Here is a 25,007-nt window from a genome sequence, read left to right on the forward strand (position 1 = left end):
CCTCTTGGTGATGCTGGACCTGTCCGCGGCCCTTGATACGCATAATCACCATATTCTCCTAGATCAATTGCAGGAAGGAGGAAGGGTGTCTGAGCATGCCATAGATTGGTTCAGATCCTTTTTGACAGATCGTTATCAGCAGGTGAGATTGGATGGTTTCCTGTCGGATGCCAATACACTGAACAGTGGAGTCCCCCAAGGATCATCCCTCTCACCATTACTGTTTAATCTGTATATTCGCCCCCTGTTGGAGGTCTTGAGACGGAATGGCATGAATTTTCATTACTGCGCATATGACACTCAGATCTTCATCTAGATTGTCACCTTTAATGAAGCATTCAGTAGATTGGGGCAGTGTTTGGATGAAGTGAGTTTTTGGATGTCCAACAATCAATTTCAACTAAACGCAGCCAAAACAGACCTTGTTTTGTTTGGACCTAGACCTCTTATCAGCTGCCAAGAAGCATTTGGGCTGCATTTGGCAGGATAATCTGGACAGTGAGGGCCAGGATGGAGCAAAGGTTCAGGTGGTATATCCCTAAGGAGGATCATACCTCAGTGGTGGGTGCTCTAACTAATGCACACCTAGATTACTGCAAATAACAAGGGGGGTCCTGGGAGTCCCTCTGCCAGACGTTAGTCCTGGTTACGAGAGACTTACCCAGAGTCTTTAGCTCACTATCTTTCACAGAGAAGAAATATCCCAAACATATCAGTCTTTGTCCTGCCCTGGGGCAGTCCAGCACCGAAATGCTAAGCAATTCTCCTCTGAACAAGAGTACCAACAGAAACCCCAGACACATGTTTCGGTCTGGTTGGACCTCATCAGTAGGGTGGATCTGTGCCTCTCTAAGAATAGTGAGCAAGGGGTCCACGTCTGGATTCCCCTAGTAACTTAGGAAAACCCAAAGTTACTTAAATATGCAAATTAACAAGGGGGGTCCTGGGAGTCCCTCTGCCAGACGTTAGTCCTGGTTACGAGAGACTTACCCAGAGTCTTTAGCTCACTATCTTTCACAGAGAAGAAATATCCCAAACATATCAGTCTTTGTCCTGCCCTGGGGCAGTCCAGCACCGAAATGCTAAGCAATTCTCCTCTGAACAAGAGTACCAACAGAAATCCCAGACACATGTTTCGGTCTGGTTGGACCTCATCAGTAGGGTGGATCTGTGCCTCTCTAAGAATAGTGAGCAAGGGGTCCACGTCTGGATTCCCCTAGTAACTTAGGAAAACCCAAAGTTACTTAAATATGCAAATTAACAAGGGGGGTCCTGGGAGTCCCTCTGCCAGACGTTAGTCCTGGTTACGAGAGACTTACCCAGAGTCTTTAGCTCACTATCTTTCACAGAGAAGAAATATCCCAAACATATCAGTCTTTGTCCTGCCCTGGGGCAGTCCAGCACCGAAATGCTAAGCAATTCTCCTCTGAACAAGAGTACCAACAGAAACCCCAGACACATGTTTTGGTCTGGTTGGACCTCATCAGTAGGGTGGATCTGTGCCTCTCTAAGAATAGTGAGCAAGGGGTCCACGTCTGGATTCCCCTAGTAACTTAGGAAAACCCAAAGTTACTTAAATATGCAAATTAACAAGGGGGGTCCTGGGAGTCCCTCTGCCAGACGTTAGTCCTGGTTACGAGAGACTTACCCAGAGTCTTTAGCTCACTATCTTTCACAGAGAAGAAATATCCCAAACATATCAGTCTTTGTCCTGCCCTGGGGCAGTCCAGCACCGAAATGCTAAGCAATTCTCCTCTGAACAAGAGTACCAACAGAAACCCCAGACACATGTTTCGGTCTGGTTGGACCTCATCAGTAGGGTGGATCTGTGCCTCTCTAAGAATAGTGAGCAAGGGGTCCACGTCTGGATTCCCCTAGTAACTTAGGAAAACCCAAAGTTACTTAAATATGCAAATTAACAAGGGGGGTCCTGGGAGTCCCTCTGCCAGACGTTAGTCCTGGTTACGAGAGACTTCTTCTCTGTGAAAGATAGTGAGCTAAAGACTCTGGGTAAGTTCCCTTGTAACCAGAACTAATGTCTGGCAGAGGGACTCCCAGGACCCCCCTTGTCAATTTGCATAATTAAGTAACTTTGAGTCTCACCCTAAGTTACTAGGGGAATCCAGACGTGGACCCCTTGCTCACTATTCTTAGAGAGGCACAGCTCCTCCCTACTGATGAGGTCCAACCAGACCGAAACACGTGTCTGGGGATGCTGTTGGTACTCTTGTTCAGAGGAGAATTGCCTAGCATTTCGGTGCTGGACTGCCCCAGGGCAGGACAAAGACTGATATGTTTGGGATATTTCTTCTCTGTGAAAGATAGTGAGCTAAAGACTCTGGGTAAGTTCCCTTGTAACCAGAACTAATGTCTGGCAGAGGGACTCCCAGGACCCCCCTTGTCAATTCACCTAGATTACTGCAACAGCCAGTAGCTCAGTATTCTGCTTAAACAAATTCAAAGACTCCAAAAAGCACAAAATGCAGCAGTAAGATCTTTAGGCTAGGTAGAACTTCACATGTCTCACCATCTCGTTGCGCTCTACACTGGCTGGCAGTAGAAGACCGCATTAGATTTAAGGTACCCTGACTTATTTTTAAGTGCGTCAACTGCCTTGTCCCAGTATATCTAAGGGAACTGATTCAACCATACCAGCCCACAAGACATCTGCAATCTAGTGATTGTCATCTTCTGTCTATCCCTTATTCACTGTATACATCAAGGGGAGATAGAAGATTTGTTGTCTTTGGTCCAAAACTATGGAATGTGCTTCCTTTAGAAATAAGTACCTTTGAATCATTATATCAGTTTCGTAAAGGCCCTGAATACTTTTTTGTTTAGATAGGCCTCCTCTGTCCATTTTCTTGTTCTGGTTTGCTTCGCTTTTTGGGCTGGACTATGTTTTACATCAATGTGCGTTCCAACTACGCCGCTATACTGTCCATTCCGTCATGTGCGCAATACGTATGTAGAAATAAAATCAAAAATATTTACAGAGCTTTGTTGTAATGAGCAGGAAAGCCAGCTTCACTGTCTAACTCTGATTGCCCCAGAATTATTTTCCACCAGATCTGATTACAGAATGCATTGACAATGTTGTTGGCAAATTCTGAGATGGTAGGTTCCTTTGTGTGAGATATTAAAAGTTACTCACTGTAATGACTAACGTACACCTAGTCCATACTCCCCTTTCCTCCATACTGCATGGGCGTCCCTGACAAGGGACGGGAACGGAACCTTTTTTTCCTCACAAAACGTACATTTTCCCTTTAAATTTCAGACGTGTGCGGGTGCGGCTACAGGTGCATGTACGCTCCATAGACCCCACCCTCCGACGCCTCACGTCGGTCTCCCTTTTTCATATCTGCCAGCTTAATCGATACTGACTAGTTACTTTTATAGGGATGGAAGGTGGGTTCCATGGAGGAAAGGGGACTATGAACTAGGAGTACGTTAGTCACTAGAGTGGGTAACTTGTAATTACTCCTACATCCCGTCCCCTTTCCTCCATACTGCATGGGCGATTACAACCGATTTCTTCCATTCTGGAGATGATTCCGCTCTGCCTTATTAAGCAAACCAGTTCCTCAACACTGCCTGGGCAAACGCTGCGTCTGATCTGACACTACTGTCCAAACAGTAATGCTTGCATAAGGCAGATGGAGACACCCAGGTGGCTGCCTTGCTGATTACCTGCCAGAGTATGTGCCTCTGGAAGGTTACGGCCGTCGCCTTGCTTATAAACTTATGTGATCACTGCCACCATCCATCTAGCAACTGAAGCCTTAGAGACGTGAGTGCTGGGAGCAGAGCCCCCAAAGTCAAAAATAGTGCATCCGTCTTGCGGATGTCCTTGGTCCTGCTCAGGTAGAACTTAAGTGTTCTTCTTCCATCCAGATAGTGCAGCGTATTCTCTGCTTCTGATTGAGGACTTGGAAAGAACGTAGCTAGTACAGTTTCCTCGTTTAGATGAAGCGCTGATGCAATCTTTGGCAAGAATCTATGATGGGTCCGTAACACAACTGTGTCCCAGTGAAACACTGTGTAAGGCTCTGAAGCCACCAGGGAGGGCCTGAATCTCACTAGCATTGCACGTGGAGGTAAGCCCCCACCAGCAATGCTGTCTTCATTGTGACTCACCTCATATCTGTAGACACCATGGCCCCAAATGGCTTATGTGCCAGAGGCGTAAGCACCACGTTCAGATCCCATACAGGATGTGGTCTCTTTCTGGAAGGGTACAATCTATCTAATCCTTGTAAATGTCTTTTCACCACTGAGTTAGTTGTCGAAAATGACAGAATCTGAGTCCCTGTAGGTCCCTATGGCTGCCAGATATGTACAGCATTTGTCCACTTGTACTCCTGTTTGTGCCAGGTGACTTGTGAATGACAGTACCTTATCCAAGGACCATGCAATCAGACCCATTTGTTGTCTTTTGCCCAGAAACAAAAACGTGTTATTTACTTATGTGTTGGTTCCTGGTGGAACTCTTCCTAGCCCTCAGGATGATTTCCAGGTTCTCCTCCGACAGCCCGAGATGCCCAAGCATCAATTTCTCAGGAACCAGGCCTCTAACCTCACCTCCCCCCAGTAGAGTGAGGAGTTCATGGTCTGTCGCGGGTATTGGAATCAGACCCTAACTGGGCATGATTACCAGGTCGGAATACTATATCCTGGAGGGCCACTGGGGAACCACTAGGAACATGTGAAGCCCCACCGATTCCCTAATCTTTCGCAGCACCCTCTGAATGAGCAGTGTTGGTGGAAACACATAACACCGGAGGTTGTTACAAGTTATGAGGAATCCGTCCCCTCTAGAATTCCGTCCCTTGCCCAGCCATGATGCAAACTGCTCGAATTTCTTGTTGCCCTCTGTGGAAAAGAGGTCTACGCTTGGATGCCCCCAATCCTTGAATAGCCTGTAGTTCTCCACTCCCAGCCTGGTTCTTCTATCCGCTTCCACATTACTGTCACCTAGAAGGTGTATGGCAGCCAGGTAGATAGTGTGAGAGGTGGCCCAGTACCAAATGTGTATGGTCATCCTGCACAGGGGGAGGGGGGATCTTATTCAGGTAAAACATGGAGGTGGTGCTGTCTGTCCTGATGAAGACCACCTTACTCCTGATGAGTGGAAGAAAAAGACGCTGAGAGCCAGCTGAATAGTGCTGAGCTCTAGAAGGTTTATGTGCTTCTCTCTGTATTGGGAAGTCCATAATCCTGTGTACCGTGAAGCTGTCCAGGGTGGCTCCCCAGCCCCTCTTGGACGAGTCTGTCATGATAACCACTGAAGCTTCCAGTTGAAGAAAGGGGCCCTCCCCCCAAATGAGTTTGTCCTCCTCCCTCCACCACTGCAGATCTGCAGTCAGTTCCCTGGGTATGGACACTCTATCTGACTGGGAACCTGTTATCCTGATTCCAGGCTTCTGCTAGATGCATTTGTGCTGGCTCCACCAGGCTGATGTCTCCTTCCTGCTGCTAACATATAGATCTGACTATCTCATGAGTAGGGAATATCTTCTGCTTCTGTGTCCCATCTGATCCCCAGGAAAATCAACAACTGGAATGATGTAAGCTCTGACTTGCTGAGGTTGACAGAGATACCCAAATCAAACAGCATATCCATGAGACATTGCATTGTCTGCCACGCTGAGCCTGGCTACCTGACCCTGACGAGCCAGTCGTCAAGTTACGGGTAGACATGGTGGCCCTTGGCCCTGAGCACAACTGCCACTGCATTCATCAATCTCGTAAAGACTTGTGGAGCAGAGTTTAGCTCGAATGGCAGCACCCTGCACTGGAAGTGCATTCCCATCACTGTGACTCTGATGAAGTGCCTGTGAGGTTACCAGATCGGGACATGGAAGTACGCATTCCTTATGTCCAGGGAGCACCACCAATCTCCCTCACTCAGTGCCTCTGCAGTATACGCTGGTGTCACCATCTTGCATTTCTGGATGGGTAGGGAAAATTTGAGGAAAGATAGGCCCAGTACCACCGGCAGGCCAGCCTGGTTCTTTTTCTGAATGGCAAAGGTCCTCCAGTAGAAGCCCGAGCGCCTCCGTGAGAGGGATCAGCCAGCGATCTCCCAGTAGTGTTGGAGACTCTATGTGAAGGAGGGCGGGGGGGGGGACGGCAGATGGGTAGGAATTGGGAACTGAAAACCTGTGGAAGTAACTGGAACCAGGGGTCTGAGAAAAGATGACGCCAGTGCAGACTGTGGAGGGGTAGTCTGCACACTGGAGAACTTTCTCATTATTTTTTATTTTCTGAGGCTGGGTCTGGGGAGGGAGACGGGACAAAGCTCTTGGCTACAGGTTTAGCTAGAATGGACAGAGGCTTGGCCATCTGCCAGCTCACCGCCTTTTTAGTAAGCTCCTCGTCAGCGGACGAGTGAAACGATTCCACACCTTCGAACGACCGGTCCAAAATACCATCTTGCACATCTGAGTTAAACCTCATTGTGTGCATCTACGAGGTGCACCGCATGTCGGTTGCAACGCATACCCCCTGCCCTGCCATATCAATGTGGGGCACTGATGACTCCATCAGGTCTTGCTCTACAATCTTTGCCTCTGCCAGGCCAGGCTTAAAGGCCGCCTTCCTATGCACCAGCTGGTCCGGCAGGAAATCTGCAGTCTCCCGCCAAAGTTTATGTTTGGCTGCCACTAGAATAGCATCTGCATTGGCCTGCCTTAAGTGTAGGCTAGCGTTGAGATACAGTTTTCCCGAAAGCTTCAAGGACTTTGTCCTCTCTGGAGAGGAGCGATACCACTGAGGCGCCCGATCTAGTAGCCAACTTTGGCTTACCATACATTGAGGCCACTGCTATAACCGACGAATGCGGCTGAGGGTGTGATGATGGCAAAATGCCCGCGCCCCCTCTGCTTGCCTATTCTTGGCATACAGCCTCTTGTCAAACGGGTGCTTAGTGTGTGAGACTTAGCCCAGCCCTTACTTACCAGAGCTACCATGTCCTTCTGTAGAGGAATCTTGAATTGTTTGCTGCCCTTAGGGTCAGTAATTCTGCCAACACCCCTAAATCTGGTTGCTCCTGTTGTGGCAGAGGAAACCAGAGAAATTCTGCCAGTCCCTCCAATCGATCAGTAAGGCTTTGGGGGATGCTGAAGCCTCTGGATTCTCCTTCTACTTTCTTGTCCAGAAACACTTGTGTACAGGCGTGTTATAAATTTCAAATTATCATATCATATATCCTGCTTGTCCATGAACCTCTAGTCCTCCGATGTAGAGAATGTGGCGTCCTGGAATGGCACCCTATGACCAGCTGCACCCCTTCCGTAACGGTTTCAGGCACGGGCTGTGCCAGGGTTGTAATTGGTGGAGGAGGCCCTTGTGCCACTGTAGGAGCTGGGGGTGCTGCAGGTGGCTGAGGAGGCCACGCGGGCTGCACAGGAATGGGTCCGTTGCAATGGATCTTGCTTGTGTTGGAGGGTGGGTCAGCACCTGTGGCATCACCTCTCTAATCAGGTTTTTTCATATCCCTGCCATTTGCTGGGATCTGAATGACACCTGGCCTAGTGAGATTGTTGTCCGTCTTCCCTCCGTTCTCACTCCCTTCCCTTGTCACGCCTTGAATCACTTGTGTATAGACGCGTTATAAATGCCATATCATATCATACTTCATAAGACCCATAAACCTCTCTGGAGGCTGTGTGTGCCCTTCCCAACATGGAAGATGAAGCATGTGCCTCTATGTCCGGCCTACCCATGATGCTGCCATTTTGTCCCCTGACATATTAGCACGAATGTGCAGGAAACTCCTGTCCGGCGCAGCGCCCATCGTTATCGGCTCCTTGCTTCCCTCAAATGACTGCTTGGCGCTTATACGCACTTCAGGTCAGGGCCCCATATGCTTATTGCCCTCGGTAGTGCTGGTATGTATAAGCGCCCCCTGGGGCCTGGATCTGGTTCCAGAGCTATGAAGCCCCTTGCGGTGACCCCAGTACCAGTGCCTTGCATCCCCTCATTTGTGGAACCGGTAGGGCCTGTGGGCCTGTGGCTCTATGCAATTCCTCCCATTCGGTGGATTCCCCAGAAAGGAGTCCAGGGTCTGCGGAGCGCTCATGCACCTGCAGCCACACCTACATTGAGTCTGAAATTTAAAAGGAAATGTGACTTTTCTAAAAAAAAAAAAACGGATCTATCCCTAGCGAGGAACGCCCATGCAGTATGGAGGAAAGGGGACGGGACGTAGTAAGAGTATGGTCAAATTTAGTGGTCCTTACCATTCTATTGGTTTGTACATCAAGCACAATGCCTGCTATTGTATCTTCTTGGCCATTGGAAGCCAACGTAAAATTGATAATGAGGAGATAGTGCTAACCTCTCTAGCCAAATAACATGGGTTCACACCGCAGTGTTTGTTGATAGTAGTGCCACTGCTAGAATCTGAGCTGCATGATGGGACATGTTTGAAAGGAGTAGCTCTATCCATCAGAGAAGGTGTGAGTTTTTATCATGTTAATCTACTTGACATGGTAGCATAGGAGTGTATTAGGGATTTGCACAGTGCTATTCATTCACTTTCTTGGAACAGCACGTTAGGCGAACAAGGCAGATGATTTGTCCAAAATATTAAGGTTCTACCGTCTCCTAGACAGAGGCTGGAGGATCCATCCCGTTAACCTGAGCTATTCACCTGGTATATACTAGATCACTGGAGAAAGCCTTATGGTTGGAGGAAGCTTTCAGTGTTCCATCATCTGCAATTTAATCTTGGGGCCAGGATTAGGTGCCTGGCCGAAATGTGGAAATAGTAGAATCAGTGGATCGCCTCGTAATCTGTATAATTGACTGGGAAAAAAAAAAGAATGGTAGATTTGTTTGAATTTCGGCTGTACGAAAATAACATACAGCCGAAAATTTCAAACACATCTACCACTCGGTACCATTGTAGCGGACAAGCGGAGCTGGGGTGTCCCTCGCACCCTTGTTAGTTACAATGGATTCAGGGGTTGCAGGGGTGTCCCCCGTTAAGTAAAAGAAAGTTACCAAAGAAAAAGGACCCATTGGCGCCAGTTCCCATGCACGTAAGTGAAGGTAACCGGCGTCGCAGAGGGATATAGAGTCGGTGGCACACAGCGAAGTGTCCCACCAAAAGGTAAGTAAAGGGTTGGGGGGGGCACGGGTTACCAGAAATGTTTGGGGCATTGAAAAACGATTTTCGTTCAAATGACTCAATTTTTTTTCTCCCTCAAACATTTCTGGTTCGGTTAATTCATGGACATTCCATCGCCGCAGGCATTCAAATGTAGGTGTACATGGCATAAACAAAAATAACCAGGAGTCTCCTAGAATACTGGCCTAAGATTGTGCTAGTTTCAGCAAAGGTGTACATATTAATTTCAAATCATTCTTTTGGTTGATAGGGAAGAGAAGTTACAGTTTTCCTCCTGTTTTATATTTGGGATATGCTCTATGGCAAGGCTGTTTAATACTAACCCATCATATATGGTTCTTTTTCATATCAGATATTGGTGTAATATTGGTTATACGACTGTGAATCCAGTGATGGATGGTGTTAACGTATTGCTGCTTCTGGTGCTTTCTTACTGCGGTCTAATAAAAACGACTGAAAGAAAGTGCTAGAGAGAATCTGTCCTCTCCATTTCAATTGGAGGCTGTCGGTAGAATGGACTAGAAGAAAAACTGAACTCTGTTCCTTAATTATCTATAACAATTATGCTATTGAAAACGAGTGCTGCTGCTCTAGATCTGCGAGTTCAGCACTGTTCATGCAGCGTTGTGCTTTTGCTGGTTAGCCTTTGGTTGGTTTGTTCTGTGTCTGCTGTAGGTCATATGCCATTGCACCTACCCTGCTGTATGTTTCTCGAAGGGACTGGTAGTGCTGAGCGGTGGAAAAAGCGTTTCGATGTGTGAAAAATGTACCTTTAGTGAAGCAGTGTTTGTAGTCTCATCCAACTGCTATAGTGTCGAGCTAAATATTCTGAGTGCAATGAAAGTCGAACATTAATAGAAATCAAGGTGGCAAAATGTGTTATATCTGGAAACATGTGGCTATGTTGTTGCATGCTATACCTGGAATCGAAATTAAGATTTGAAAAGCAACAGCTAAACTCAGCTCCTGGGTATCTATCGTTATCCAGGGTCCAAGAGCCATCACTGTGGAACCAGGAGCTAGTACATAGTATTCCGCAAATCTAACTTCCACAAGAGATGCAAACATACACCTTGTCCATTATTTATTACTCCTTATGCTTTAAATGTCATATATGTGTTCTACTTGTTTATTTACAGATTGTCCTAAATGCACAGAATTAAATCAACATAAGTGTGTGTATTCTGCGTCAGTTGGCCTGTGGAGCTAAAATTAGCCTCTGTTAGCTGTTGGTGTCAAGCTACCCACTCTCTTGTAGGCCACAAGCAGAAGGTAATAGCTCCCAGCTCTGCTCAATTTGAAACCCTGTATACCTTTTGATATTATTGTACAACGGGCAAACTCTAGTTCAGACCAAAAATATGTCTTAAACTGTGATGCATGATACTATATGATAAATATTAAGATGTGTTAATTAATGAATTAATGGCAGTTACTTTTTCTCACAGGCAAACATGCTTCATGACAAGCTGGCACAGATACTGGAATTAACTATAAGGTAAACATCTACAATAGTCTAATTGCACACAGGCACGAGTGGATCCTTTTTTGCATCAAATCTGTAATTGGCGCACTGACACAGCTCTGAATCCCAGCAATCGCCTTAGTTTGTGTTTAACAAGCCTAAAACAGAGATCCCCTGTTCTAGTTAAGAAACTTGTATTCAACTTTTTTCAGCAAAATATTTTGAAACGCTATTTCTTCTAGTAGAAATCCACCACACTTTTCCAGGAAATATACCAAAATGTCGCCCTCAGTAGTGCGCCGCCGCAGATACTCTAACTTTGGGGGCACACAAAATACAGACTCCCTTTAATTTATCCATGCAGAGCGGAGAGTGCGCAGGTCCCCCCTGCCCTCCTTGGGCACAGTAATGGGAGTCAGGGGTTGCGGGGGTGTCCCTGTTTTACCATTGTGGTAAGCAGGGGACAAGAAAGTAAAATTAAAAAAGCACCCTGTGGTGTCAGCTCCGACCCACGTAAGTGAGAGGAACTGACGCTGCAGGGATAGCCTGGAGTCAACGGCCCACACAAGTGTGCCGCTGTGAAGGGAAGTAGGGTGGGGGTTCGGGTAAGGGAATACGTGCTGGGGGACGTGGGTAAAGTGATCTATTTGATCACTGCGCAGCACCGTATTTGGCATCAATATTTTTGTCAGCACAGTTACGTGGCGGCGCAGTGATCACATAGATTCCTTTGCCACGCAGCTCTCCCTGTCCACCACTCAGCACTTTCACTGCACCACACAACACCCTATGTGCCCTGTAGCACATTCACTGTGCACCACAACTGTTATACTGTACGTCACAGTACTCAAACTGGATCAATAGCACATACACAATTTTTGGTAAACACAAAGCAAAATAAAAATGTTTATCTATTTGTTTTCTCGCATTTCGTGCAGTTTTATTGAATTAGTCAGTGAGCAATTATAGAGTCTTATTTTACAAATTTGAGTTAAAAACCACATCTTCAGGCCAACCACTGTCTGAAAACAAGCAGCCAGAGAACAACCAAAATGCACCACAGTATGTGTTCAAAATTGCGATTACTTTAAAAAGGTTATGGAGCTAGCATGGCTAATTTTATAAAAACAGAAAGTTATGTCATACTTAAAGATGGAAATGCTATGCTGGTAGGTTACAGGTTTGAATACTGTTATGGTCGACACAGGCTGCCACCTGAAGGCAAGCGTCCCCAGATAGCACGATCCTCTCCGCAATGAGAGACAATAATGGACTCTCCCTTGGATGGGAATAAGGCCAGGACAAAGTGCGGGTGAGCTTAAATGAGAGTTTATCAATCAAAATAGGGCATGCAAAGAACTCTGCAAACTCCGAGAGCGCTCTGTCTGACAATAGCAAAGACAGGCGTATATATTTACAAAAAACGTCATAAGAACCTACATGCTATAGGGGGCACAAGTTTGTGGGGATTGGGTGGCGACGACTAGCTATAGGTTCTGCTGCGATGTGGTTTGCCGCGGCTGGAGGACGTCACTGGTTACCCTCGTGGGCTGGGCCTGGCAGGTCAGCTGGGCTCATCCGGACGGTGGTGTTGTGCCAACCGTGATCAGTGTCAGAGATGAATGTCTTTCCTGACTTCCTGCCCTAGGGCCACGCACACCGCAGTCATTCAACATTGCAATATTATATTCCCTGGTAAATCTTCCAATAGGTTATTCTACAGGTTAATGCAACACAGGAGGAATGCACCAGGAGTGGGGTCTGTTGGCGATTCGTCAATACATGGTTACCGCCATCCTATTGACCGGGTATCAGAGGTCGTGGGGTTAGGTCTCGGGGCATGGGACAGGCGGTCTGTGTCATCATGTCTTGTTAGAAGTCATTATGGATGTGTTCTTGTAATGTTGCCATAATATTGGGTGTCCTAATTTTACAGGGGCCATTACCCTAAGGTGAGCCGGCGGGTCGTGGAGTCTAAGAAAGGGCGCCTTTGGATCTGTGTTTTAAGGCCGGGGTTTACTGCTGGGTTGTAAATAAGTCAGGTGGCAGGCCGTGGCCTTGGGTGCTGCGGGGGAATGAGAATGCTTGAAGCGGCTCCAGCTGAATTGGGGGAGGTGGCGCAGCGTGGCACAGGCCTCTGCTTTTTCGTCTGGCAGGCTTCACTGGGAGGAAGGGGGAATGGCCTTGCATGTGCTCACAAAAGTATTTTCCTTGTGTGTTGCAGACTTTAGGTGGAAGAGACATAAACATTCATATAATATACAGTACTCATTAAGTCTTTCCAAAGCTCTCGTTTTTGACATTGCTAGTGCCATCCATATAGCCAATTTGAACACATTACTTGTACACTACGTTTTTAACAACTACAACATTTTGTTATATGTTTATACATACACGGTAAGTGAGGTAGTAGTAAGGTTGGTGGAGCACGCAGGAACAACCCGCCACTAAGACTGGCGGCAGTGGCACATAGTGGGCTCGGACACACATATGGTGCATTTTCGTGCACCCCTTACATGAGCCCTCAGTATGGTTGCATTTGTCTTCCTTTGCACTCTAGCAGCATTAGTTCAGTTTTGGCGCGGGACCGTGGGGTGCAGTCTTCTCGATAACACACATAACATGAAAACCCACCGGGACGCTTTTACCATTTGCGCATAGCTACAGGGATGTGGGTGCTTCATCCCTAATGTCATATGAGCACCCATCCTGCCATTTTCGTATATTTTACAGGTTTTTTTGTCAGAGGTTGTGGAGAGGACGCTTTCATCACAGGTGGTTTGCTCATTAGTATTTGGGGACTTTGCTTTTGTCAGGGGACCATTGTACAGTTCTTTTCCACCCAGGCCCTGCTGGCCGGGTCATGCTGGAAACAGCGATACACTGCGGAAGGTGAAATGTTAGTGTTGGTATCTAACACTAGCTCATGTCTGTCTGTTCGTGGGAATGGGCTCTTAGCGGATCTGTTAGGGAGCTGTGGCCACAGGGATGAGTGATACTCTCCGAGGGTGGGGGCTGTGCAGCGGTGCGCAGGGCTCAAGCCATTTTTATTATACAAAATGGTTTCCAGGGCCTAGTTAAATTGAACAGGTTTGGTCAATGTCTTCAGCCAGTGCCCCACCCACCACCTGGGCCCTGGTGGCAGGAAGGACACCCGGTGAGCCATCGACCTCACCGGGGGAGAAGAGGCATGGGAGGAGGGTCTCCTGGACCAATCCTCCCATACATTTCCCCCCTTTCGTTACTTAGGTAACGAATACTTTAAATCCTCCAACCTCCTGCACTCTTCCTCGTCAGCTATAGCGTCATCCCATGCAGGGGTGCCTTTTATGGGCATCCATGCCCTGCACACCCCTCACAGGCTTTCACCTCTCCTAGCATATTCATCTGGGGTACAAGTCAGGTGTATACAACCGCTATCCCCTTCTAGGTCCACCCACACTTCCTCATACCATTCGAATACCCGGGGCTCTTTAATTGTAGTGTGCCATAGCTTATCTACTATGACCTTGTCGTTGTACATGGGCACCATCTGGAATCTTGACGTGTAATCTGTACCCGTTTGTACCTGTGCTTCCTGCATAGTCTCTATTGTACCGTGGGCGTTGCCCATTGTCACCATCATCATTGCACCATTCGGTACTTCGTTGGCACAACATCGAAGACCCACCTGGCATAGGCAGAAAATGAAAAGGAGGAACACTACAGCTGGCATCAAAAACTTGACAGTCATTCCCAGCCATGATGGGACCCAGGAGAAGATATTGTCGAACCATGTACTTTCTTCTGCTCCTCCTTCCATTCTCATTCTTTCTCCTAGGCTATGTACTGCTTCGATCACATGGGACAGGGAGCCGTTATCTGCGTCTTCAGAAGGTACGAAAGTGCAGCAGGCACTTCCAATTTTTCGGCAAACACCTCCGTCCATTGTTGTCAACAGGTCCAAGACATACCTGTTCTGCATGGTCATTAGCCGCAGTGCTCGTAGTTCTACTTTTATTACGTTAAACCCTTCTTCAGTATCATTTGCCAATTGGATCAGTTCCCAACGTGTGATTTGGAGCCACTTTGCGTTTGCTCGCGCCTGGATGCTTGGGATGAGTGAGGCGAAGAACGTTTCTGCAGAGCTGAATAATCGATATCTATCCGGGATCTGTGCCAGCAGTTCTGATGATGCTTTTGATATGTAGTTCGATGACCGTCTGTTTCGGGATAGCGCCCGTTCCTTGTTTCCGGAGGACAGGACATATACTTGTGATTCTGCAGTTGGTGGGGCCCCACTCTGTTGAGATTTTCCTCGCATCTCCTTGCCCCCATCAATGTGGCTTTCCGGTATCACCATTAGCGCGGAGTGCAGGGTGGCCAATGAACAGCTGCCTCCCCAGGATTGCTTGGCTGCCACATACCCAATAGGTATCCATCAGGGCCGCTGTCCCCTTTCTCATGTCTGGGATGGTGAGGGTCTTGTTACAGTTCTTGTTTGCCCCCATGGTGGTTCTCCCATCCCCCTTGAAACACAGTTCATAGTTTATTTCTTTCTGCAGCTTAAAGGGTTTCTCGATGGCCGTTACCAAAGTCAATTTTGAGATGTGCTCCTTCCATATGGGTGTGCATGTCTCTTCTATCCATTGCAGTTTTCCTGGTGCCACACCCCGCAGTGCTTCAGCCTTGCACAGTATTTCTTCGTCCTTCCATTTGTTGTCCGAAAAAAGTGTCCCTTGTATTATAAAAAATGGCTCCTCCAAACAGACCACTCCTACTGCCTTTGGGTAACAGGTCTTTTCGTTCTGCAGCATCCTGAAAGTTACCTCATGTGCCTGGAAGGTGTTCTTAATTCTGCACAACGTGAGATGAAGGAGACACTGGGCATCAACAATAGACAACTCTTTCGGTAACAATACTTTGGGTGTACCTGAAGCATGGGGAATGAGGGAGCAGACATAACAGCTCTCATTTGTTGTTTGCTTAGCCGTTGCACTCATGTCCGCATACCATTTATTTGTCTGGTGGGGGTGTCGTGGGTCTTCCATTTTGTCTAATCCTAACCCATAATATTCATCATATTGCCTCCTCCCCGCCTCCCTTCTCCGTCTGTTATTCCTTTTTCTAAGGTATCTCCCGGCCTCATGGGCGATGGACAGTGCGGGCCCCCCTTTCTCCCTCTCCCCCCCTTTGCCCAATTATCATACAGTATTTCATATCTCGCTGTCATTTCTTCATTCTCCTTCTTTATGCTATCTGGCAGAGTGTTTTTTGTTACGGGAGTGGGCCTGCTGGTGGGGGTGTTATATAACCAGGATATAACAGAGGGGTTACGATCATTTAGACTGCGGGCATTGTAATTAGATACCTTTGCCGGAGAAATTGTGCTGTTTTGCATTTTTCCCTGCAGACCTTCTTTATGCGAGATAGCAACATTGGATGGTGTCGTGTAATATCCCCATACCAGTTTAGTTCCATCCCATACCAAAAAATAACCTTCTTTAGTATTTACAATTGCTGTTTCATTTGTCATTGCTGTTTCATTTGTCATATTAGTCCCGTTAATCCCTCCCCCCCTCGTTCATTTCGATAGAGATGAACGCTATGAACCAATACGTAACCAGGCCAAACATTATTGTAAAAAATAATGTAATGCATATCGACAATGCACACTCATACGAATATCTACATCTTTCAGCTAATAATTCTCTATATCTAATAAATCTATCCGTTGCAGGCCACCCATTAGTTGCCATGGTATTTCCTGTTTGAGATATAAAAGTGCATTAAGTGCATGCATGTAAACATTTTGTTGGCACTACCAGTGCCAAGATATCATGGAAGGGGAATGGAAGTAGGTAGGGGAGTGGGGTTGGGGATGTACAGACAAGGGAGCAGACACTACACATTTTTATCACATTATTATTTACACATAAGTCCACATTTGTTTTTTTTCTTCAATCTTTTCATCTTTATAGATACCCTTAAATGTACTTGTTCTCGTCATCAACTTTCTTAATCAGGTGCATTTCCGTCACACACATGTTCACATCCTCTCATTATTTTCATTTGTATTGTTTGCTGTTGTCTGTGCCCCCTCATCCACCTCCTCCCGCGCACTATTATATGCCCTTCGTACATCTGTCAAATGTATCCAGTACTTAAGGCCCTTCACTTTTACAGCCGTAGGAGTACAGAATACCACTTCGTATGGTCCGTGGAACCGTGGTGCATTCCACCGGCGCACAAAGCTCCGGACATAAATGAACTCTCCCGGCATCAGTTGTACCGGTATTTCAGGTTCCGTAAGGGACTCCGTTGTGTTCCCTTCTTCCCTTGTGAATGGTGGGGAGAGCTGCTTTGATATTGCGCGCGCTGCCCTAGTTAGCTTTTTCAGGTAGTCTGTGAACTCATCTCCCAATATCGCAGCGCTTCTGAGTGTTGGGGCAGTGGGGAGTGTGCTGTGTGCATTCGTCTCCCGTTCACTATTTCGTGCGGGGACAAATGGTGGTCCTTGCTTGGCTGATTTCTCAGCTCAAACAGCGCAAGGGGCAAACAGTAAATCCAGTTCTTCTTTAATGAGAAGCATAATTTTGATAATCTTCCTTTTAACAGGCCGTTCATCTTTTCTACCACGCCATTACTTTGAGGATGATAAATCGAGCACAATTTATGTTTTATTCCCAATAGTGTTGTTACTTCTTTGAAGAGCTCGTTCACAAAGTGAGTGCCGTTGTCTGAGCGAACTACGTCACAAATTCCCCAGCGTGGGAATACTTCCCTTACTAGGAACTTTGCTGCGCTTTTAGCATCAGGTCATGCACATGGGCCTGCTTCCACCCACCTTGAAAATGGGCATACAACTGTCGGGGGGGATTCTGCCGGGGTCGGCCGGGCCGTCCGCAGACCTCCGGGCAGGGAGGCCCCAACTCCTCCCGTGTATATCTCGGATCGAGACAGAGTATGAGGCACACACAAGGAGCAAGGCAACTTCTGTCGTTTATTATGCAAACGGCAGGGATGGGTCAAGGAGCGTACGCGTTCGTCCTGACACACACACAATAGTGGGGCTCGCAGGCCCTTTTTACTACATTATGACGCGCTACTTGCGTCATTCCAAAAAGTTACCAAAAGAACCTATCGCCACTCTTGATTGGTTGCTCGAGTGGTGGGGTTAGTATAGTACGCCTATAGAGAATGATATTAGTGGTTAAGGTGTAGTCAGGTGGTATATCTGGGTTGTCCCTACAATTAGATACATAAGAATTGTTACATGAAGACCCCTGAGGATTGGCTAACGTTACTGACGTCTGAGATAAGAACCTCATGTTCTGATTGGTGCATCCGTGAGCTCCCCAGCCTGGGACCACCGTTGTTCCCAGCACACGGTGCACCTGTGGTTGCAACAGTGTTTCAATATGGGTACGTGCAGGCAATGTGAGGATTTATTCATAGGTGGGAGACTGACCGTTCCCACTGTAGCAGGTGTCCATTGAGCCTTTCAAGTGTGTCGGCCTGCGTCTCGTAGCGAGGTACCCAGACGCCTTTTCTCTCCTGGGTTTTGGCATCTCGTCAGGTTCGGCTTGGTCACGTGGGGAGGGACCGTGTTTGAGGCATAATTCTGCACAATTAATATTGTTTTTCCACTGTATGTCTGGTTTAATTTGCAGATATGATTTTAACATTGGTACGTGGAGTGCGAGGTTGCAACATCGTGCCTTTGAAGATTTGTTTCTTGACTGTGGGTTTGCAACAGTACGACCTTGGCTAGTTGCTCCACTGGGTTCTTTCTGCAGGCTCAGCAACCTGACTTTTGCTTTGTTAATGTCCACGGGAACTCTTGCTTGAGGCCTACTTGGGCCTGGTGCACGAGTAATCCATTTAGTGCATGGATGCTTTAGGTTATAGTGGCATACAGTTTCATGGCCAGTATCGTGTTTCCATTATATCTCTCATGATGGTAACGGGTTTCAAGAGAAGCGTGAGCAAGCGTTATAAATGAGCTCATGGTGCGTCTTGCGTTTCTGCATTCTGAAAGCCTATGTAAAAATAATAAAGATGCACGTCCGTGAATAAGCCTGTCGCCTACGTCAGAGCACTGAGTATGTTCTTCGTGTAGATTGGTGTGGAAATGTTCAGCGTGTATAATAGTTCAGCGGTGCTTCCCGTTATCTAGGTCGTCATGGCATCTCTAACGATGTGTAGATTTCAGTCTAGTTGGTCCGTGCCGCAGGTGTCGGCATGGCCAGTGCGGGCTGTTGGGCAGGCAGATGGACACATCCGTATGTTTCTGTACCAGGGTATTTGGTCATCTGGTAAATGGGCAAACTCTTCTCGTGGCGGGTGTCTGGGCCGCGACCCTCTAGGCCAAGCGCGAGAGGTGAAGGACGGGAGTCTGGTTTTCCATTCTCCCACTTCAGTCCCCCCTCTGGTCGACTTGTCGACCACAAACATATCCTTCTCGTTATCTCCTCTTACTCTCCATATCTTGGTTATCCCTCCGAGATGTCCATAATGGTTTACGTGATCTTCAAATGACCAATACATGTATTCGCATGTTCCTCCAGGAGTACAGTACACCCATCTTCCTATGTAGCTCCTAGGGTTCCTTGGGTTCTCGATCTTCACTGATGGTGGGTCTAGATGATTGGCGATGATTTGGGTGCGCAACTTCTCCCTTTCGTGTATTATCACACCTGTGTGCTGGCCGTCATCCGCTGGCATCAAGGGGTGCATTCCCACCATTTCCAGCAACTCATCAGTTGAGCGCGCCTTCCGGGCTTTCCAAAATCTAATTATTATCAGTGCAGCTCCAGCCAAAATAGCACATCCCACTATTATTTTCAGTCCATCTGACAGCCAAGATGGCATCCATGACCATAATAGTGAAAACCAGCTTTTATCCTTGTTTACGCCGTTACTTTCGTCCATCATTTTGGAGTGCATCTGGGCCAATTGTGAAACTGCTTCTGTTAGTGTACCATTGTCGGCATCGTTGGCAGGTATGAACGTGCAGCATGATTGTCCTATCTTTGCACAAACTCCTCCTTCCATTGCTGTGAGAAGGTCCAATACATATCTGTTCTGTAGTGCTACCATCCTTACAGCTCGCAGCTCCTCTTTAATTGCGTTAAACCCATTTACTGTCGAATTTATGGTCATCATTAGTTCCCATCTGGTTATTTGCAGCCATTTTGCGTTTGCGTATGCCTGCAGTCCCGGATGTATTATTGAGGAGAAGAACATTGCTGCTCTGCTGAATAGTCTGTGTTCTGGCGGTATTGATGTTAGTTCCGTTTCCGACCTTCCCCACAGATAATTTCCTGTTAATGGCTCTCCTTGTCTTTTTCTCCTGTTTAGGACAGTATCATTGCTGTTTGTCCTGTTTTCTTGCTCCTTCTGGAGTGGTGCAGATCTCTTTCTTCTCCTGTCTCCTTCATCCATTTTCGGAAATTTCGCCACATCGACATGCTTCTTAGGTACCACTAGTGATGGTACATTGACGTGTACCATTGTGCACACACCACTCCACAGGGGAGGCAGTGTATGATATGCCTTTTCTCCGCAGGCCCAATAATGGTCCATTATTACTGCTGTTCCCGCTCCCCCCTCAGGTAACTCCATCACACTTGCACAATTGGTGTTATATCCCACGTCCACCTCTCCTTTATGCTGGTAACATACTTTGGGCGCAGTCAATGGTAATATAGTTATCGGGTCTTCATCTTCTTCTACCCACGTGAGCATTGGTACATACTTGATCCATGTCGTCCAACATCGATGATTGTGTGTCTCGATGGTTGAGATAGTTTCTTTTGTTACCATGTTGCTGCCAACCACTCCTATCTCCCAGCTGGTACCCAGGAACACCTTTCCTGTTATCGTCAGTAATGGCCTCTCCCAGCATCCTTGTTTACCCGGAACTTCCGTGGCGTACCAATCACATGGTAGATACTGCAGTGTTACCTTCTTTGTTTCTCCTTTTTCAGGGCCACTTGTTATGTATCTGAATGCTTCAGCATGTAAACTGGTCTTGTGATAACTCAGATAGGTCTTGAGGAAGTTGTTTTCATATGGGTATGAGTCTCGTGTTTTCCATGTCATGTGCACTACTGTTCCTTGGAATCTTCCTTTCGTTTGGAACAGGGCCAAATATATTATGCACTGTGCTGTTTTTTCATCTATTTCTGTGGCAACAAATGTTCGTGAAGCGCTCATGGCGTATGGTATTAATGAGCAAACGTAACAGCTATCCTCAGTTGTCTGCTTACCAATGCGGGTCATGTGCTGGTACCATATGTTGTTTGTGACGTGTGCTGAATCTTGTACATAATTATCAATACCTTTATTGTCTGAGTATGTGCTGCGTTTAACTTTATTTCGCTTTTGTTCATTGTTACTGTTACCACCTGACGTAACACCTGTTGCAGCAGGGAGGTGGGGTACATTAGGTTTGGGTGCAGCAAAAAAACTCATAGCATAGCTGTACTGCCATACAGAGGCAGCCAAAACTCCGGTGATCATAAAAATCCCTATTATTTTTATTACATATGCTAACCTCACCGACATTTTTGCTCTTACCTTGCTGCAGTCCTGGCAGCGTATTCTTGCGACGTTAAAGTTGCCCGCCTAAAAATTCTCAAAAAGTGCTTGTTATTAAATGTTAGTTTTGTTTCATTAAGCTCTCCCTATCAAATAGTCATTCAGTGCCCAGGTGAAGAGTTGCTCCCACGCTACTCTAAGTGATCGGTCTCTCAAGACCGGCAAGTATGGGCGGAGGTGGGGCATGTAATTTTCTATGGCCAGGAGGAAGGCCGTGTAGTATACACGTACCCTTTTCTTTTTTAAGTATGTTGGCCTTTTTATTTCGTATACAAATTGGTGTGACAATTCTTCTGGGTAACTATCGTCTGGCAGCACCATCTACGCCTGCACACTGAATTTGTTAGATAACTTTTCTTAACAATACAATATTACGCAGCTCCTGTATGTGCGAGAGAAAAAGAGAACATTCACGTGTTTACATGTGTATTGGTGCAAGCGAAGTCCTTAGTTTTTATTACAATTGTATTTAGTAGTCAATGGGGGGGGGGTTTGCTCAGATGGCGGGAGCAGTTTTACTCTTTGAACGTGTGACCATGGGGTGGGCAGTGTGGGGATCGCCCCCTTCTTCGTCCGTTATTCTCTCCGAGGGAACAATTGGGTCGTTGTCTGTGGTTGTGTTTTCTTCCGCTGCCGGGGATGTTGTTGGCGTTTTTCCAATGGACCTGTCGTTGGCGCTGGGGCGGGTCTGCAGTTTGTAGATTTTTACATCATGCAGGTGGTTCCACGCACGCTTATCCTTTAGTTTTACTGCTCTTGTTGATACGTCCTCTACTAAATGGGGGCCAGTGAACCTCTGCTGGTTCCACCTTCTATTAAAATTTCGAAGTAGTACGTGGTCACCTTTGGCAAGTTGGCACAAGTTCTCCTTTCCCAATTCTGTATTTTCGTCTATTTCTTGGTTGCTGGTGGACCCGCCCCGTGTGCGCTCGAGCTGTTGAGACACAAACACAACGCTAGTAATCAAAGAAGACACATATTGATACATTTCATCACCTAACACATTCGCAGAACTTTCTTGGTCGGTGAATGCCCTTGACGTTGGTGTTAGGGGAAGGCGCATTTGGCGTCCAGTAACCACCTCGTGTGGGGTGAGGTGGTGGTCGGACCCTGGCCTGTTTCTAAGTTCGAACAGTGCTAACGGAAGGCAATACAACCAACTTTTCTTTGTTGTTTGCTGTATTTTAGCAATTGCCTCCTTCAATAGGCCATTCAGGCGTTCACATACACCATTGGCCTGTGGGTGGTACGCACATGCAAATTTGTGTTTAATGTTCAGTAGGGATGTGATATGCTGGAACATTTCATTTGCGAAATGGGGTCCGTTGTCTGATCTTAACACCTCGCACACTCCCCACCTGGGGAATACCTCCCTTACTATAAATTTGGCTGCTCTAAACGCATCAGGGTGTGAACAGGGCCCTGCTTCGATCCACCTAGAAAATGGGCATACTACTACTATCATGTATCTATTGCCTTGACAAATGTTGATCATATCAACATAGTCAATGTGGAGGTGCCGAAAAGGTCCTTCTGGTCGGGGTATGGTACCTCTTATCACCTTTAAAGTATGACCGGCCGTGAACTGTTGACATGTAAGGCAATTGCTGATAAAATTTGACACATGGGATGTTAACTCGGGACAGAACCAATCTTCTCTAATTCGTGCTGCTATTATTTCTTTGCCTGTATGGGCAGGGTGATGTAATTGGTTCAAGGCGGTATTTAACAATGCCAATGGTATTACAACTTTCCCAGTGCCACCCTGGCGCCATAGTGCGTCGGTTGGTGACATTGTGCATCCTCTTTTCACCCATACTTCTTTTTCGGCCATTGGTGCAGCCGCTTGTAACTCCATAATCTGGGTGGCTGGGAGATGGGTGTACCCTTCTTTTATTAACATCTCCCTCGCTATTCCCCTCCCTCTCCCTCTCTGTGAGTCTGTGGGGTTCCATATCTCACCAAAATATGCAGCATATTTTGCATGTGCGTCTGCTGCTGCATTTCCTTTTGATATATAGTCTTCTCCATTGGTGTGTGCTGTGCATTTTACTAGGGCTAGTTCTTGGGGATCGTTTATTACTTCAATTAGTTCAGCCAACAAGAGGGCATGTTGTACTGGAGTGCCGTCAGCTCTCCTAAACCCTCTTCTTCTCCACTTTGATAGCCCTGAGTGGACAGTGGATGTAACATATGCACTGTCGGAATATATAGTAACTTTTTTATCAAAACTTTCCTTTAGTGCCAATATGAGTGCAACCAGTTCCGCCGCTTGAGCAGAGTAATGCTGTGGTAATTGTACACACTTAATAGCCACACACACTGGCGCTTCCATCATTTGTACTACTGCTGCCCCAGTCCTCCTTATCCCGTCTCCTTGATCAATAGTTGATGACCCATCAATAAACAAAAGCTCACCTCCCTCTAGTGCGTTTTCTTCAACTTTCCTAGTACATGAGTACATCTCAGTTACTTGGGTGCAGTCGTGGGCGTAATCTCCCTCTTCAATTACTTCTGCTAGGAACCTTGCAGGGTTAACCGTGCTACATCTAACAATTGCCAGTTCAGCTTTGGACAAAATAATCTCATAACCTGTTGCCCTCTGTGTCGTCAGTGTGGACTTAGGTTTATTCAATATCGCAAATAGTGCATGTTCTACAAATAGTGTAGTTGGACACCCCATAGTTATTGATGATGCTTTTTCTACTGCAAATGCAGCTGCAGCAAGACCTTGTTCGCAAGAGAATTGTCCTAACATTATTGGATCTAAGTGACCGCTGTAAAATGCTACTGGTTTATAGCCCATGCTAGTCTTTTGGGCCAATACTGCTTTCATTACTGCTGAGTCGCAATGTGAAAATATAAAAAATCGTCGCTCATAGTCTGGGGATGCTAGTACTGGAGCAGTTGATATTGCTTCTTTTAATTCATCAAATGCCTCCTTCATTTCCATAGTCCATCCCAACTTTTTCTCCCCTTTATTTGCTTCCTTCAAACCCTCAAGCAGGGGTCCTATGTAAGAGCTGTAATCAAATACCCATGCTCTACAGTAGTTGCACAGTCCCAGAAATTGCTGCAGTTCTCTTACAGTCTGTGGCACGGGAGTGCCTGATATTGCCTGTGCTCTTTGTGGTGCAATCCTTCTTCCATATTGTGAAATTAGTTGGCCAATGTAAAGTACCTGTTCCTGACAGTATTGTATCTTTTCCATGTCTACCTTGTACCCCTTTTCAGCCAATATCGTCAACATTTTTAATGAGTCCTCTCTACATTTATCTTCATTTGTACTGCAAATTATTATGTCATCCACATACTGTAACACTGTGCTTTCCAACTCAACGTTACCCAAATCCATCTGTATTACCCTATTGAAAATTGAAGGTGATTCACAATATCCCTGTGGTAATCTGGTATGTTTCCACTTCCTATTTCGGTAAGTGAAGCTTGTCAAGTCTTGTGAGTCTGGGTGTAATGGTATTGAGAAAAAAGCATTTTTAAGGTCAATCACTGTAAACCGTGATGCTTCTGCTGGAATGCCACACAAAATTGTGGCCGGGTTTGCTGTTACTGGATACTCTGCTTCTACTATGTTGTTCAACGGTCTGAGGTCCTGTATGAACCGCCAAGACCCTCCTTTAGCCTTGCGCACCGGGTACACAGCTGTGTTGCATGGGGATTCTGAGGGGACCAATATGCCATTGTTTATAAGGGCTGTTATGGTTTCGTATATGCCCTCATCTGCCTCTCTTGACAATGGGTATTGTTTCACTCTTGGTAGTATGGCACCCTTTTTTAATTTTATCTTTACACCCCCTATGC

At 46.6% G+C, this 25,007-nt stretch overlaps 1 protein-coding gene across 3 annotated transcripts in view; it reads left to right on the top strand.

Annotated features, from left to right (window-relative positions):
* The window catches only part of EFR3A (EFR3 homolog A), a 1,818,520-nt gene that overhangs the window by 1,659,343 nt on the left and 134,170 nt on the right, over positions 1-25,007 (top strand). For all 3 annotated transcript variants that reach the window (XM_069621641.1, XM_069621640.1, XM_069621639.1), the window contains one exon: positions 10,588-10,637. In XM_069621641.1, coding sequence (XP_069477742.1) covers positions 10,588-10,637 — 50 coding nt within the window. The remainder of the gene's footprint in view (positions 1-10,587; positions 10,638-25,007) is intronic.

This window comes from Ambystoma mexicanum, chromosome 5q (assembly GCF_040938575.1).
Source record: "Ambystoma mexicanum isolate Mex_15411 chromosome 5q, UKY_AmexF1_1, whole genome shotgun sequence".
Taxonomy (NCBI): domain Eukaryota; kingdom Metazoa; phylum Chordata; class Amphibia; order Caudata; family Ambystomatidae; genus Ambystoma; species Ambystoma mexicanum.